Genomic DNA, 14,535 nt, shown 5'->3' on the forward strand with positions numbered 1-14,535 from the left:
AGCTCCCCTACTGTAAACGTGTAGACTACTGAAGACAGAGTGAACTGATTTGCGCATAGGGTTATAAGTCGTGAAACCCCGCAACAGTGTTAACAAACTAATGCGATTAGGGTTATAAAGTGTGAAACCCCGCAACTGTGTGATAAGTAATTGTAGCCGTTATTTGTAGATTGTTAAATAAACCAATTAACCATCTCTACGGCGTCTTCAGTAACGAAACACGTTACACTGGTGTCAGAAGTGGGATCAGTAACGCAAAACACGTTACAATATATATAGCACATGTATGAAGATTTGTGAAAACACAATATTTCTGTTTCACTGTATGTACCTCATGTTCCCCTACAGCAAAGTTGATTCCTACTGCATGCTGAAAACACAATCTACTTAGTCTCCTATGACACAATGATCTAAATCACTCCATGATAATGATGCACCCTCATGATGCATTACAGTTTCTGAACTCAGTTGTTATATGTGTATGTCAGCCTCAAGGCAGGAATTCATGGCAGGCTACTTTTGCCCTAAGTTTTATGGTTTTTGAGATACATAAAAGTGACTTCTATACCATGTCATCTCATAACTCAAGAACTGTTAGAATGACTATAATCACCATTTATGAAAGAGGATCAACAGTTAGTAATCACATATTTTAAATCTAGAGGTAATAACACAGAGAATGGACCACACATATTACATAATACATATATTTCCTAACTTGCTTTCTTTCTTCCCCCACCCCCTCTCCAAGAATGGACTCAGAACACAAGCATGAGAATGAGAACATTTTCCTGTTCTTTCATTAATACTCTGACATGTGAAACTTAGTAACTGATCATGTAGTTTGACATCCCATATACTGAATATGTTGTGCTTTCAAAAGCTATTTTGTCCACAAAATGTCTCATGAGCAAAACTAAAGGATGAAGAACGCATTTGAAAAGTTAGTTGGAAACAAATGACTACATGCAAAAAAAAATGAAAAAAAAAAAAATAAATCTCATTCTCCATATGAAATATGGAAGGATATGAAAACCTGAAATTTATTATGACTTTTCAATATATATTTATTACCTTCTCCTCCATCTTCTGCAACACAATGAATTGCTATAGGAATCACATCTCGGTCTGGATTGTACGTTAATTCTTCCTCCAAGTACTGACTTGGATCAAAAGTATGAGATACCTGGCAGAACTGTTGATTTGCCCCACGTTTATAATGATATGTTTCAGAGTTCATACATGGATCACGAGGTGTGTACCTGAAATAACTTATACATGTTCAGAGTGTTGTCTTCTGGGTTATGATACCTTATAGGTAGTTACTAATGTTCTGAGGGGAACCTTTGCCTCCATCTTCTGTCCTGGCGATGAAGGCAAAAGGTTCCTCTGAAACACTGGTAACCACATACCCAACAACATTGTATCATAACCAAGCATACTAACAAATCACAACTGTAAAAATCTTAAATATCACATAACCATGTACTTGTAAAAGATAGTTACATTACCTTGAGAAATCATTTTACCTAGAGTTTAAGTACATAAATCAATCCATCTATTCAATGCTGTTGCTGCTGCTACTGCTGCAGCAGCTACCACCACCACTGCTGCCACTACTACTATTTTGTTGAAGTTATATATTACTTTAAATTACATACTGTATTATTAATATTAATTCATTCATCCTACAGCTGAACATGCAACTGATGAAGGCTGCAGGATGTCACAAATATAAAAGTATTTATAGTATTTGAAATAACAGAATTAAATAAAGCAGAACATTACACACAAGAGTACAATCTATAAGACAGAATAAGACAAATCATAAAACTATTTATTAAATTACATAGTACACAATCAGAAAGAAAGTAAATATTTAATGAAGAGTACAAAAATACTGCTACAAGTAATTATGTGTAATTATTATATAGAATATCCTGGTAAACACTGAAACAAAATTCAAGACATTGTTAATAATGCAAATTAGAGCCAAAATGTCTTATAAACATGTAGCTGACTCGCAAGTGTTACTGGGGCAATTTGTGAAGATCAGAGGTAACCTGGTAAGTAAAGTTGTCCCTCTTCTTAATTAATTCAGCACTATCAGATGAAGACTGATGGGGATTATAAAAATCACAGCTTGTAACAATTTGCTCATTATTACAGCATTGAAGCTTATGTACATGCTGCTGGTAGTCAGAGCCAATTTCTTGTATCTTAAGTTGATACAATCACCCTCTTCTTTTACATACAAAACTGTTTTTTGCACATAGGAAAAATAGAGTTAATAATTTGAGGCCCATAAAACGTTCTCTATAGGAGTATACTTTCTTAGTCCTGGAATATATCACACTGCCTTCATTTTCAGTATACACTAACCACCAGACTAAATGAAAGAGTGTCCAATTTGTGGGCAGTGTTAAAAAGAAGACCCTGGATTTTCCACATTTACCAGTGTCTTTCAGGTACTTAATGGAGATGATGTAATTCCACCTGAAGACATTGCTCCTGAGAAAAGTCCTTTGTTAAAATATGACATCTTGTGATGTGGAAAAATCCTTTACAGTCCACAAATACATTCTATCAGATAAAACACAAACAATGACCCAAGAAAATATGGAAAACATTTTAATTGTGTATTGTGCATCAAGAAATCAATGATTGTTCCAAAAGACTGTAAATAAAGGTTGTTTGCAGTACTAAATATTACTTTTATGTGATGTTACATATTTGACTACATATCACAGAGGTTTGTGTTACATAATTATGTATTTAATTATGTAATTATTTTGTATGACAATACTACATGAAAAATGTAGCTATAGTAGTAACACATGGAAAGCAACTACATGACATCATTAAAAAGAGATGTGCACAATCCCACAGCCACTTCTGCAGCAACTCTGTGCAGAAAAATAGTTAAATAAAACCCAGTACATGTCAGACATTATCATAAATATATCTTAACACTGATAATATTATATGCATAATTTGATTACAGATATTCTAGGCTTTATATATAACAGAAAATGTATAACAGCAAACAACTGCCACCTGCAATCATTCAGTTTTACATTCTCATACAGCATATACAATAAAATGAAACATCTACTCACACTACTCCATTTGCTGTGAAATCCTCTGTGCAGAAATAACAGATAGTGATGGCACACCGAGCATCGCAGTCAAATGTGAATTCAATGTTGAACTGAGTAGATTTAGCAGCTTCTATATCATTTTCACCACACTTATTGACACTTTCTGGCGATCGAACAAATCTCAGTGATTCCTTTCGGATGTTAACAAGGCTTTTCAATGTCTTTGTTGGCTCATTGGCCTGTGGTGGAGGATATGGGAACTAAAAATGAAATGTTTAAAAAAAAATGTATTCAATATCCTATACAGAAGAGTTAGATTACCTTGAACTTACATCTGCTTAAAAATTATAACACTAGGGCTGCCAACTCCCACACATACTAATCTATAGGTTAATAATATTGTCACATGTTTGGAATGAAGCGACGAAAGAATGAGACGATGGAATAAACAACTACTGGACCATGGAAGTGCACGGGGCGAGCACTCTGGATGAAGGGGGGCGGGTGGAAGGAAGTCAAACACCAAAGGAAAAGCGGAGGTACCGCTCAGAAGACGAACACTGCGGAAATGGAAGAAAGAGGATGTTCGGGGATGAACAACCGTTAGAAGGGAGCAATGTCACATGTTTGGAATCCAGAAGGGTTACTTCCATGGAAACGCTAGAACAGACCGTTGCATAGGAAGTAACAATAGAAGTATCGTAATGCTAACAGTGAGTCTACATGGTTACAACAGAAGGTTCACTGCGTTGCAACGGCTGCAGATATATAAGAAGGTAATGTATTCGCCGAGATAGAGTGGAAGCAGTAGTTGTGACACTGCAAGTGATAATAATTGTAAAGTGTGTGAGTGTAGAGGCGAAGCACAATAAATATCTGCTACTTCCTTGATGGCGTGAAGTTATTTATCACATGACATACCCAACGCGTCACAATATTTTATCATCTACAGAAGTTATTTAGCATAAAACAAGATGAGGATGATTACCTGGGATGAAATGTAAAGAAATGTGGAAGTAATCACAGACTTTTTAAAACAATGATAAATCTTAGAACAGTTGGTGGTCCATTGAAGATTCACATCAGATCTTCCTGATCACAAATCTGAACCATTTTTTATTGTTTCTTTCATGAATGAAAGCTGGAAGCCTGAATGTGATTCTGGAGTAAGGGCCCAGAATGAAATCTATTTTCCAGATACTCTGTTTATAGCTTTGGCACCATACTGTAAAAACACACCAAACAACACTTTTGTGTTTAGGACTGCTAGGCTTGGACTTGCATGGCAGCTGCGAAACTATGGCACTACAAAAGGTTCAAGCATACTTCAGCATACTGTCACGTGTTTGGGTGACTTATAAGATGGGTTTTGGGTTGGATTTATTGTGAACTGTACATTTGACAGTTCAGCACTGCAAGCAATACAGCTCTACTGCTATTCTACACACTTTCCAGTTCACTGTAGCACACACCCTGCGGTTCCCAGTCCTCACTAGTCATATCCTGGCAACAGGTTTATCACAGTCTCACTGTGATCCTCAAACACATAACCTGGAATAAAGTCTGCAGCATTAAACAAAGCTCAAATTTAGTGAATCTGTATGAGGGTGCACAAGGACATATATTGCAATTTTGTTCTCTTTATCGTTCATGAACTAATCGTGTTTTCACCACACACAGTATTAAAGATCTGCTTAAAATGGGTGCATGGATAATGCATAAGCAGTTCCACATTCTTACCAGTCTCTTTGTCACATTATGTTGATGTTGATAGTCTGTACTTCAACAGACTGGGATAATCAGTATTTCTGTATTATTATTAAATGCTCAACAGTTACAAAGAATGCTGGCAGTTGACAGCCCTTAGGTATGGTACGAAAAATGTCTTACTGGGGTCGGCCTACTTCCTAGGAAGTTCAGATCAGCATTTTCTCCAAACAAGTAGGCTTCTGGCTGTGGAGTATCAAACCTCTCTCCGCCCATAATGAAATGGCTACCAAAATAATTTCCTAAATAGAAAGAAATGGTTATGAGTTACAATTAATGCTAATACTTACAAGAAAACTGCATACAAACTCTTCACAAACCTGATCTAGGTGGATACTTATAAGCATGATTTGATACAATATCGACTTCTTCTATTCCAGCATGCTGTCTGCTTGTTAAGGCTCCCATATTAAAAAGTCATGTACGGTAGATACGGATAAAACAAACTAAAATCTACGAAACAAAGACACATTACAATTCCCTATTCTCCATACACCAATCAGCATTGTCAATGCTGCTAACCTTAAAATTTCAAAATCACGTATTTCCGGTAGTCAACACCGGTCAACGCGATGTTGGCAGCAGAACAATCAGCTGTGTTATGGAATAACGAATAAATGGTATGGATTCCGGGGAACAGAATTGTGCTGCATTACCTTCACAGTTGACAGTTGATGACGTTGATGTAGAATTTTTACCGCTTATATATGAGATAATTAGGAGGTATGAATCATAACCATATGTGTACAGAAGATCGAAATGCGAATTATGCATGCCTATGAACTTTGAAATACCCGGTTAGGTTGCTATGTGGTACTTAATTGCAACAGTTTTATTTATAGACTGCAATGTTCCGAATTAGCTCATTAGGGAACATGTTTATTTCTGTGTAAGCAGGTTACAACGAACTGGTATTGTGGACAGCATAGTATCAATGTGAAAATGATTATTTCAGCGTTGAACGAGATCCACATGATTCAAGTCAGAAAACTAGGGAGTCCCAGGATACAAGTCAGAAAGTATTAGAGCTTCAGAAAAAGCTTGATCAAGCACGTAATCAGGTATTGTGATTTTATACTGTTATCCAGTATGTGAATCTTTGTAGTAGTGTAAGATGGCCCATCCCCATTTTCTAGCCAACCATTTTATGTCATTTGTTGTGGTCAGGATTATGGATAGAGGAGACAGCCTCCAGATGCAGAGTGTACCCATGACTATATTGAGTAACCAGCCTCTGAAGGGGTTGCCTTTCATCATGGGGGTTTGAGTGTAAGGCAAAAAAATCCACCACTATAAAAAGTGCTACAAAATTTATCAGTGCCTCAGTTACATGGAGTCTTTGGACTGACCCATGCAACATTTGAAGGTCATGAAAATTTGTAAAAAGAATATTAAGTTACCTAAGATAGGGGTTTGTGAACTGTTGGTTACAGATTTACAACTAAGTAGAATCAATTTATATGTGATGGAATATGGGAAGGGAAAGGATAGCATTTATACAATTTAAAAGGGAACAAAGACTGTAGTTTCTGAATGAGTATTTTATGGAATAAGTTTTATGAGCCCATTTGCTCTTCAATCACAAAGGATCAAGACATACAAGTTTTGGTCTCCATGAAGAAAAACTTTATTTAAAAAGAAAATATTTGAACCTGTGATGGATGATTTAAGTGAGTGTGAGAAACTGTGATTCATACATGTTACCTAGTACTGGTAGGGTAGTGGGTTGAACAAATAGCTCAGATGGGGAGACAAATCTGCATACAGAATTTCAGTAGAGGAAATTTGAGAGCAATCAACAGGAAGGTAATTAGGGAGGTTTAATGGTGGGAGATGGTGGAATGGTTTAGGATTGCATCCATTGGTGACCATTTGTATTACTGATATTCAACATTAGATTCTACTATTAGAGTTAATCAATCTAAATCAATTTCAGAAGTGAAAGGAATAGGGAGATTTGTAATGCTATTAAAATCATTTAGATAGCTCTGTGATAAAATACAGGTTATAAATCAGAAAATAGACCTTTAGAATGATCCCATGTAGTTATACTGCATTTAAGTGTCCTGACCTTGCCAGCACAAGCCTGAACTGCAGAATCTGTATTTCTTTTGCATGACTCCTTGAGTGGTATGTGATGCACATACTCCTTTTTCATAGATAACCATAATTTTATTACTCTGTATTGTAGCATCTTTACATATGACTGAAATGCTTATCTTAATAATATTTGAAGAAACCACCATTATAGCAAGTGTCACGTAACTTCGAACAAGGCCAAAAGTAACCTTGAATGTGCAGAAGAAAAATTCCAGGCAAAGGGGGTGGAGGGTGTGAGAAGTGACAGGCGGCCAGTGGAAGAACGAGTGTTAACAAACTCCTCCCACCAAAAGGTATGCACGGGATTTGATTAGGAATGTGAGGCCTTGTTTGAAGTTACGTGATACTGTCTATAATTTTAGCTTTGATTTTACTATAGCTTGAAACAAAAAACTGATACTCTTTAACTTCTTTGACAATTGTATACAGCATATACACTGCTTCAACTTATGTAATCCAATAGGCATACCTAATGTGTTGTTCAATGGCAATGGTTAAATAAAAAGCACATTAACTCAGAACATTATTATAAACATTGTGAAGACAGCAGCACAATTAAATATTAGTTTAAATAGTTAAATTTTAGTTTGCGTATAAGAAGTACAGGGTGATTCTAATTATTGTTGTGGTTTCTGTTTCATGAATATAAGTACCACACTGTTGAATAATAGAATGCTTTTATGAATAGTTTCCAAAGTTTCCTTTTAGAGGAAGTTGTTTCTAATTTGTTTTGTGCAACTGTGAAGTTTGTTATAAAAATGACAACCTGCAATAATGAACTTACTATTACAAAATATGACTTTATTACCAGCAGATAGTGTATGGTCTACTGATATGTGGGTTTTCCCCCATTTCATAATATCACCGTGCATTAGTCAATTTGTACTATATTTCAAGCAACTTCAAATATCTTCAATGCAGATTCACAGACTTCCTGGTGTGGAATACAGCAAGGAAGAGCAACTTCAGAAACTTGAAACATTGAGAAAGCAGCTGCAATTAAAGAAAGACCTTTTGCTAAAGTATAGACACATGTGTACTTTTGACATTCCAAAATCTTAAATCAATAAGGTATGTAAGTTTCTTTTTGAGCTGTATTTTATATTCAGTGAGAACTATATCTGCTATGATTGGTTGGATGTGACATTAGGTGGGCTGAAACCCATGCATACAACAGCAAAATTAACTTTTCGAAGTTTTCCTTCAGAAAACAACTTTTTCTTTTAAGCTTATCCACTATCATGATTGTCTGAGACAGCATGACAACTGGATTCTGTGAATGTTCACTTTTTGTGCTTGTATGATACTGGTATTTACTAAATAAACTATTTGACCTCACAGTGACTGCAATGGTTCTGCGTTTCTTGTTCCGTTATCTGGCCAATAATGAACAGATAGTAAGTCGGTTGGCTGAATCCTATCCAGTCCGCCGTGCTGCTCAGCTTGTGGTGTATCTCTTCTCACGTGGCCAGCAGGCAGCTTCAGATCCACGGCTAAGTGCTGAAAGACTGAGATCATTTACAGCCAGGCTCAGAGCTGAGCTTCAGAACGCTCAGAAGGAGATAACACAGGCCAGCAAAGAATTCAAGAAACACCAGCAGAAGTAATATCAATTTACCATGAAATAAATGTATTCAGAGTAAAATGTTTATTGATATGACATGTGGCAACTCCAATTTCAAGTATTGGATGAAAACTTTATAGAATATTTTACATGGTGTTAACATGCTAATAGTGAACAAAGAATATTCAGCATTATGAATCTCTGTGTCTTGTATTTTCAAATGATAAAATGTGTCGTTGAAATGTATACAAAATTATATTAGTCGTGGAATTTCATAATATCTATAAGTGCTTCTGCATATTTTAAAGTACAGATGGACTTTCCTTAATTGTATCTGTCAAAAGCTTGTGATCAAGATGATTGCTGGTGGGAAGAATTATTCAGTGATATTCATTGGTAATGATCAGATGCCTACAAGAGCTGTAGGTAATGGGTGTAATGTCAGCAAGTTAGCCACAAACAGGTCACTGTTACATTCTATAAAACTTAATTTCATGGTGCCTCCTGCACATCTGCCACATCGAATTTTTGTATCACTAGTTCCTCCCTTCTTCGGTGAACAATACAGACATGTATATGTCGACTTATTGGGTCCAAGTATTGCTTTACTTCTAATGGCAGGTATCTTACATTATGGTCATGTCTCAAAGCTGCCTTCAGCTGCTTCAAATACAACACCTACCGAGGTGCTACTTCTCTATGCTGTGTTGATGCCAGTAGCAGTATATGTCCTCAGTTGGCTTTGTCATGCTGCAGTATCACTTACTCAGATGATAGCCTTGCTAGGATATGCTATGTTTGGACATGTCTTCACTCTTGCTATATCATTGTTATTTAATCAAGAAGAGAGCAATGCTTTCTTCTTCTTTTTCTTAGTTATATTTGGTGGGCTGAGTGCTCTTAGGGTTGCACTGGTCTTGCTAGCATTGATCATATCACCTGCAGCACGTCTTATTGTATGTAGTCTTGTAGCTACAGTACACCTTCTGTCTTTAGTGTTTCTTCATTTTGCTTACATGCACAAAACATTTGTATATGGAGCAGCTGATTTAATAGACAGAGATGTGTAATTCCCCTTTTACATGTATTCTGGGTGTGCACACCATTGTAGAGCTGAGAGAGATTTGCACATAACGAACTCAGTGCCAAGAAGCCAGTTCCGGTTTTTCCATGTCATCCTTATTCTGCAAAGGAGGAACGTGCTGACATTCTGCTTCTCTGCAGGCCTAAAAACATTATAGTACCAATCTGAGTTGTGAAAAGAATGCCAGCTGCAGTCTGATAGACCAGTTCTTACAGCAGTCACTGTGAAGAATACTTCACTGTTAACAGCTAGAACAAATCTGTAACAATCAAAACAATGTTACATTGCATCACAATATAAATGTTGATATGTGTTCAGTTAAATGTTTGCTTTTGCTGAGGCTTGTAAAAACATGCTTGTGACATACATAAACTGTGATCATTTAGTGAGAAGTCATAAAATCCTCATCACATGAGACTGGTGAAAGAAAACTGTTGTGTGTGCATGAAATTTCTTTTTATGTCTCAAAGAAGGAAAAAAGTATGTCCAATAAAATGCAGAGATACTGTGTTAGATTCCATGATGGAACAGGTTGGCAAGGCAAGCAGTTCCCTTGGAAGTCAGTGCAGGGTGTCTGAGAAGTGAAGCTGAAAGTTAACTAGTACATTCATTGATAAGTACACAGAGTTAATGCAGAGAAACCCAGCTGATAAACAGTAATTGCCTGCGTAAGTGAGGGCACCAGGTGACTTCTAATAGGAGACTAATCTGTTCCACACATGGACACAGGTTGCCTCTAGTAATTTAGGGGTAGCAGTTGCTAGTTATTTATACAGATTTGAGAGTGATGCTGACTTTAAAGATGTTTCTCAAATAAATGTTACAAATAGTTACAAAATAATGGTCTTTTATGGACCTTTACACATCTCAGTACTGGGTCATTGTGTATACAAACCTTGACTTGTTGCTGTCACATTAGCCAGAGGGAATGTAGCTTCAAATAATATTCTGTTTCTGTAAGTTAAGTTGTTTACAGCTAAGGGTTTGAAATAACAGCAAGAGAGTACTGATTACAAAACTGTTACAAAGTGAAACAATAAATTTATCCTAAACCTCTTCCTGTATGAATATCAAACCAATACATATGTAATGGTTAATTAATGTATAATGATTATACACACAACTGTAGTTGCATCCACAATGGAAAATAAATTTGAAATGACATTTGTGTTCCAAAAGCATACGGTGAATAAGGAACAACAGGAAATTTGTTTCTTGTGCTCATCAGTTTTCAGCCCAAGTGATAGTGCAACAAGGGAAATGACTATGCATCATGACAATGATTAAGCATTTTCAAAGTAAAGAATATGTTATATTTCAGCATCCTGTTACACTCACACAATATAGGGCATGTACCCTGAAAAATTTTAATTTGAAAAAGAAAGAGAACAAAGATCTTAGACATTTTAACTTGAATTAAGGTTTAAAAAGTGCTAATTTAAAAATCAAATCGACGCGTGTAGATTAACAAAGATTTTATACAATTAAAAAGACTGGGATTTTTACATTTTTAACAAGCAGTGTAACAGTTACGTGAGTGATACACACCTGATGATGGCCATTTAGGGCCGAAACATGTAGTGTGGAGGAGGAAAAAGAAGTAAAAACTACAATAAAATTGTTGCACTTAAGACGGTATTTGTCCATATATATAAAGAATATGTATTATTAGTCTGTAGTAGTGCTGGATATGACGCTAGAAGCGAAACTGCCTAAGAACATAGGTTGGCTCACTTGGTAAATAAAATTTAATTGAATCAGAAGTGCATTAATTCATTGTTTCTGTTTCATAACAAGATTATTTACATGCGTGTCTATGCCTTCAAAATGTCAATATGAATTTATTCTAGCCCAGTACATACTATTTGCATACACAGTCAAGCATACTTCATTACCAAGTAGTTACTATAGGATTCTGACGATGGTGTATAACACACTGATATATTGGGTTTTTGGACTTTATCCATCGTCCTGGTTTTTAAGATAACTAATAAAAGCACGACATTTCTGAAGCTGAGCTAGCCTCAATCACTGGAGGTCCAGTGATTGAGGCTAGCTCTCTCTAACGGACCCAACAGAATAGGTGTTTTCCTTCACCTGAGGACGGAAACAAATCCAGCTTCAGAAACGTCGTGCTTTTATTAGTTATCTTAAAAACCAGGACGATGGATAAAGTCCAAAAACCCAATATATCAGTATACTTCATTATCGTATGAATGATAACAGGGTGGTTAAGTCAGGAATATGTCTTGTCTTTTGGTAGTCATTTTAAGCCAGAAAAATGTTGCAAGTAGCAGCAGTAGTAGTTCAGCATTGCATTAACAATAAATTTAGATTTGGTCACAAGCACTTCTATATAAAATGCATGAATAGCATTCATCACTAAATGAAAGGTGTTGCAGATGTGCATGAAGACTTCATAATTCTGCAACTAAATAAGAGGCAGTCTGTACTCATGCTTGTGTGTTTAAGCACAGAAAATATTGTCGCCCAAAATCTGTTTGCATTATTGTTACCTGTCTAATAATATATAATAATTGGATGTAATGTGTGTTCTAATCAGTCCAACATGGTTGATGGTATTTGATTTTAATGTGTTATATATCTGGCTTACAACAGACTCCCTATTTCCTCACATAACATTACAGACCTTACAGCTGGAACAGCTCATTATAGTGATAGGATATGGGCTGGATAACCAAGGTTTGATTTCAAACAGGTGCAAAATTCTTCTCCTCCACAACGTCCACACTGGCTCTGGGGCCCAACAGCCTCCTATCCAAGGGTACGAGGGACTCTTTTCTCTGGGGACAAAATGGTGGGGTTGTGAAGCTGACTACGAATACTTACATCCATATAGCGCTGAGGTCAAGAATGGTGGAGCTATACCTCTACTCCCAGATATACGATCGAGTGTCCCAGGTGGTAAGATCAATGTTCTGGGAGGTCATAGTGTCTGTCATTCTAAGCAAAGAGGTGTATATGTACATACGTCCTATTCCAAATGGTTTCCCAGATACAGTTACTTCACTGTACAGTTCCAAAATTGTTTATAAAAAAGAGGTGCCACATACTGTTTCTAATACAAGTATTTACTGATCAAATGATAAAGTTGGTATACTTTACTTGGTATAATACATTTTCAAAAATTCCACATTCAACATCAATGCACTTTGCAACTCATGTGAGGACATGGCATGCTACTCATCTGTGCAGTGAAATAGCTCTATCTGGAAACCAATCTGAATAATGCATATGTATATATACACTTTTTATACTTAGAACGACCAATACTATGACCTTTCAGAATATTGACCTTTCCTCTTTGGACACCTGTATATATACTAGTATTTACATTAATGCAATGGGATGCTTAAGTACAATATTAGAATTCAGAATTACTAGGTTGTTGGACTTTGTCCATCATCCAGTATTCTAGAAACTAGAAAATGCAGCGTTTCAGAAACTGTATCTGTTTCTGTACTCCAGTGAGGGGGAGAAAATGCCTACTCAGTTGGATCCCTTAGAAAGAGCTAACAAGTGGTTAAGTTTAGCTCTTCCTTACGGACCCAACTGAATAGGTGTCTTCCCCCTCACCTGAGGATGGAAACATCCAGTTTCCATAACGTGTTTTCTAGTTTCTAGAATATGAAATGATGGATGAAGTCCAAAAACCCAGTAATTCTGAGTGTTATAAACCACTGTGAGAAAATTTTAGAATCTATGAGAACATAACTGTTTTAGTGTCATACCCTATATTAGATTCATGCAAGTTTTTTCTACTAGTGTAAAGTTTCATAACAATTGTTTTGACAATCTTTTATGTAAATTTATTGACTTTAAACCATTTGTTCCAACTAGCAAAGGCATTATTCATGTAACTGTTAAAATACTAGCTTTATAGGTACAAAATAATATTACTATCATCAAGATAAGGGCCACGCCATAGCTCAAGCATTTAGTCGCTGGCTTCCCACTGTGGTGGCCTGGGTGTGGTCAAGTGGGATTTCTGGCGCTGGGGCAGGTTTTCTCCGAGTACTTCGGTTTCCCCTGCCAAACTTCATTCCACCAACTGCTCCACAATCACCCTCACCTATCATCTGGGGCTGGTACAATAGGCCACAGTACAAGGAACTTAGTCCCACCACAATAGCAACAAAAAGTCAAAATATATGGTTGCAGGAAGATCTATTTGAAGTGACTATAACAACCAATATTACAGAGATCACAACATACTTTTCCAGTCATTTGAATTATTGCTGCTGCTGCTGTTGGCAGTAAAACCCTTTGTGGGTCTTGACCTGCTCTTAACAATTTTCACCAGCCATCCAACCCTAGTGCCTTTGTTTTCAGGTTAACCATACCCAAGTTCCCCAAATCCTTCTCTGCACCATTCATCCTATATGTCTCAAGTTAAAAATTTGGTCACTTGTTAATTTACCGACTGTGAATCCATACTGACATTTTCCTAGTTCCCCGAAAATGGCCACCGAGAAAATCTTACATCCCATATTTGCAAATGTACTACATTCCAAATAAAAAGCCTTATCTCAACAGTACTTGAAATCGCTTTCAAAGAAATGTTCGCTGCACAAATACTTATTACACAGCATTTTTGCAGAATCATTGTTGTAGGTTCTGCTTCTCCTGCCCACACCATAGCACTGTGAGTGCTGTCATATTGGATTACAATGGAACAATAATTCAATTAACAGTTACAACCATAATGGTGTAGAATTTTGAGGTTATGTCCAACAAACTTAACATGCCTAAATTGAACCCCACTGCATTGCTATAAATTGACTATGAATAGGGTAATAGAACAAAATACTTGCTTGTCTGGCAATTTGTAAAAGCTTTGACTATTACAGTAATTTATATTGTTGTTATAGGTTCAGTTGTAATTATAAAATGCAATC

General features: G+C 36.4%; 3 protein-coding genes across 4 annotated transcripts in view; 2 read left to right on the forward strand and 1 right to left on the reverse strand.

Annotated features, from left to right (window-relative positions):
- The window catches only part of LOC111869133 (probable E3 ubiquitin-protein ligase MGRN1), a 39,421-nt gene extending 34,042 nt beyond the window's left edge, over positions 1-5,379 (reverse strand). For both annotated transcript variants that reach the window (XR_002843614.2, XM_023860373.2), the window contains exons 1-4: positions 5,189-5,379; positions 4,992-5,110; positions 3,120-3,361; positions 1,075-1,262 (exon numbers count right to left, since the gene is read on the reverse strand). Coding sequence is in view for 1 of the 2 variants with exons in the window: in XM_023860373.2 (XP_023716141.1) it covers positions 1,075-1,262; positions 3,120-3,361; positions 4,992-5,110; positions 5,189-5,276 (637 nt within the window). In the remaining variant the exon portion in view is untranslated. The remainder of the gene's footprint in view (positions 1-1,074; positions 1,263-3,119; positions 3,362-4,991; positions 5,111-5,188) is intronic.
- Positions 5,380-5,434: 55 nt separating this feature from the next.
- On the forward strand, positions 5,435-8,401 carry LOC111869138 (mediator of RNA polymerase II transcription subunit 9). The gene is made up of 4 exons (XM_023860381.2): positions 5,435-5,591; positions 5,824-5,929; positions 7,890-8,039; positions 8,310-8,401. Exons 1-3 carry the CDS (start codon positions 5,491-5,493, stop codon positions 8,028-8,030), a joined length of 348 nt encoding a protein of 115 aa, XP_023716149.1. The 5' UTR covers positions 5,435-5,490; the 3' UTR covers positions 8,031-8,039; positions 8,310-8,401.
- A 182-nt stretch (positions 8,402-8,583) lies between these two features.
- Positions 8,584-10,780, forward strand: LOC111869134 (protein YIPF3). Its single transcript, XM_023860374.2, has one exon. The coding sequence runs from the start codon at positions 8,889-8,891 to the stop codon at positions 9,600-9,602; it is 714 nt and encodes a 237-aa protein (XP_023716142.1). The 5' UTR covers positions 8,584-8,888; the 3' UTR covers positions 9,603-10,780.
- The last annotated feature ends 3,755 nt before the right edge of the window (positions 10,781-14,535 follow it).

This window comes from Cryptotermes secundus, unplaced genomic scaffold, assembly GCF_002891405.2.
Source record: "Cryptotermes secundus unplaced genomic scaffold, Csec_1.0 scaffold618, whole genome shotgun sequence".
NCBI lineage: Eukaryota > Metazoa > Arthropoda > Insecta > Blattodea > Kalotermitidae > Cryptotermes > Cryptotermes secundus.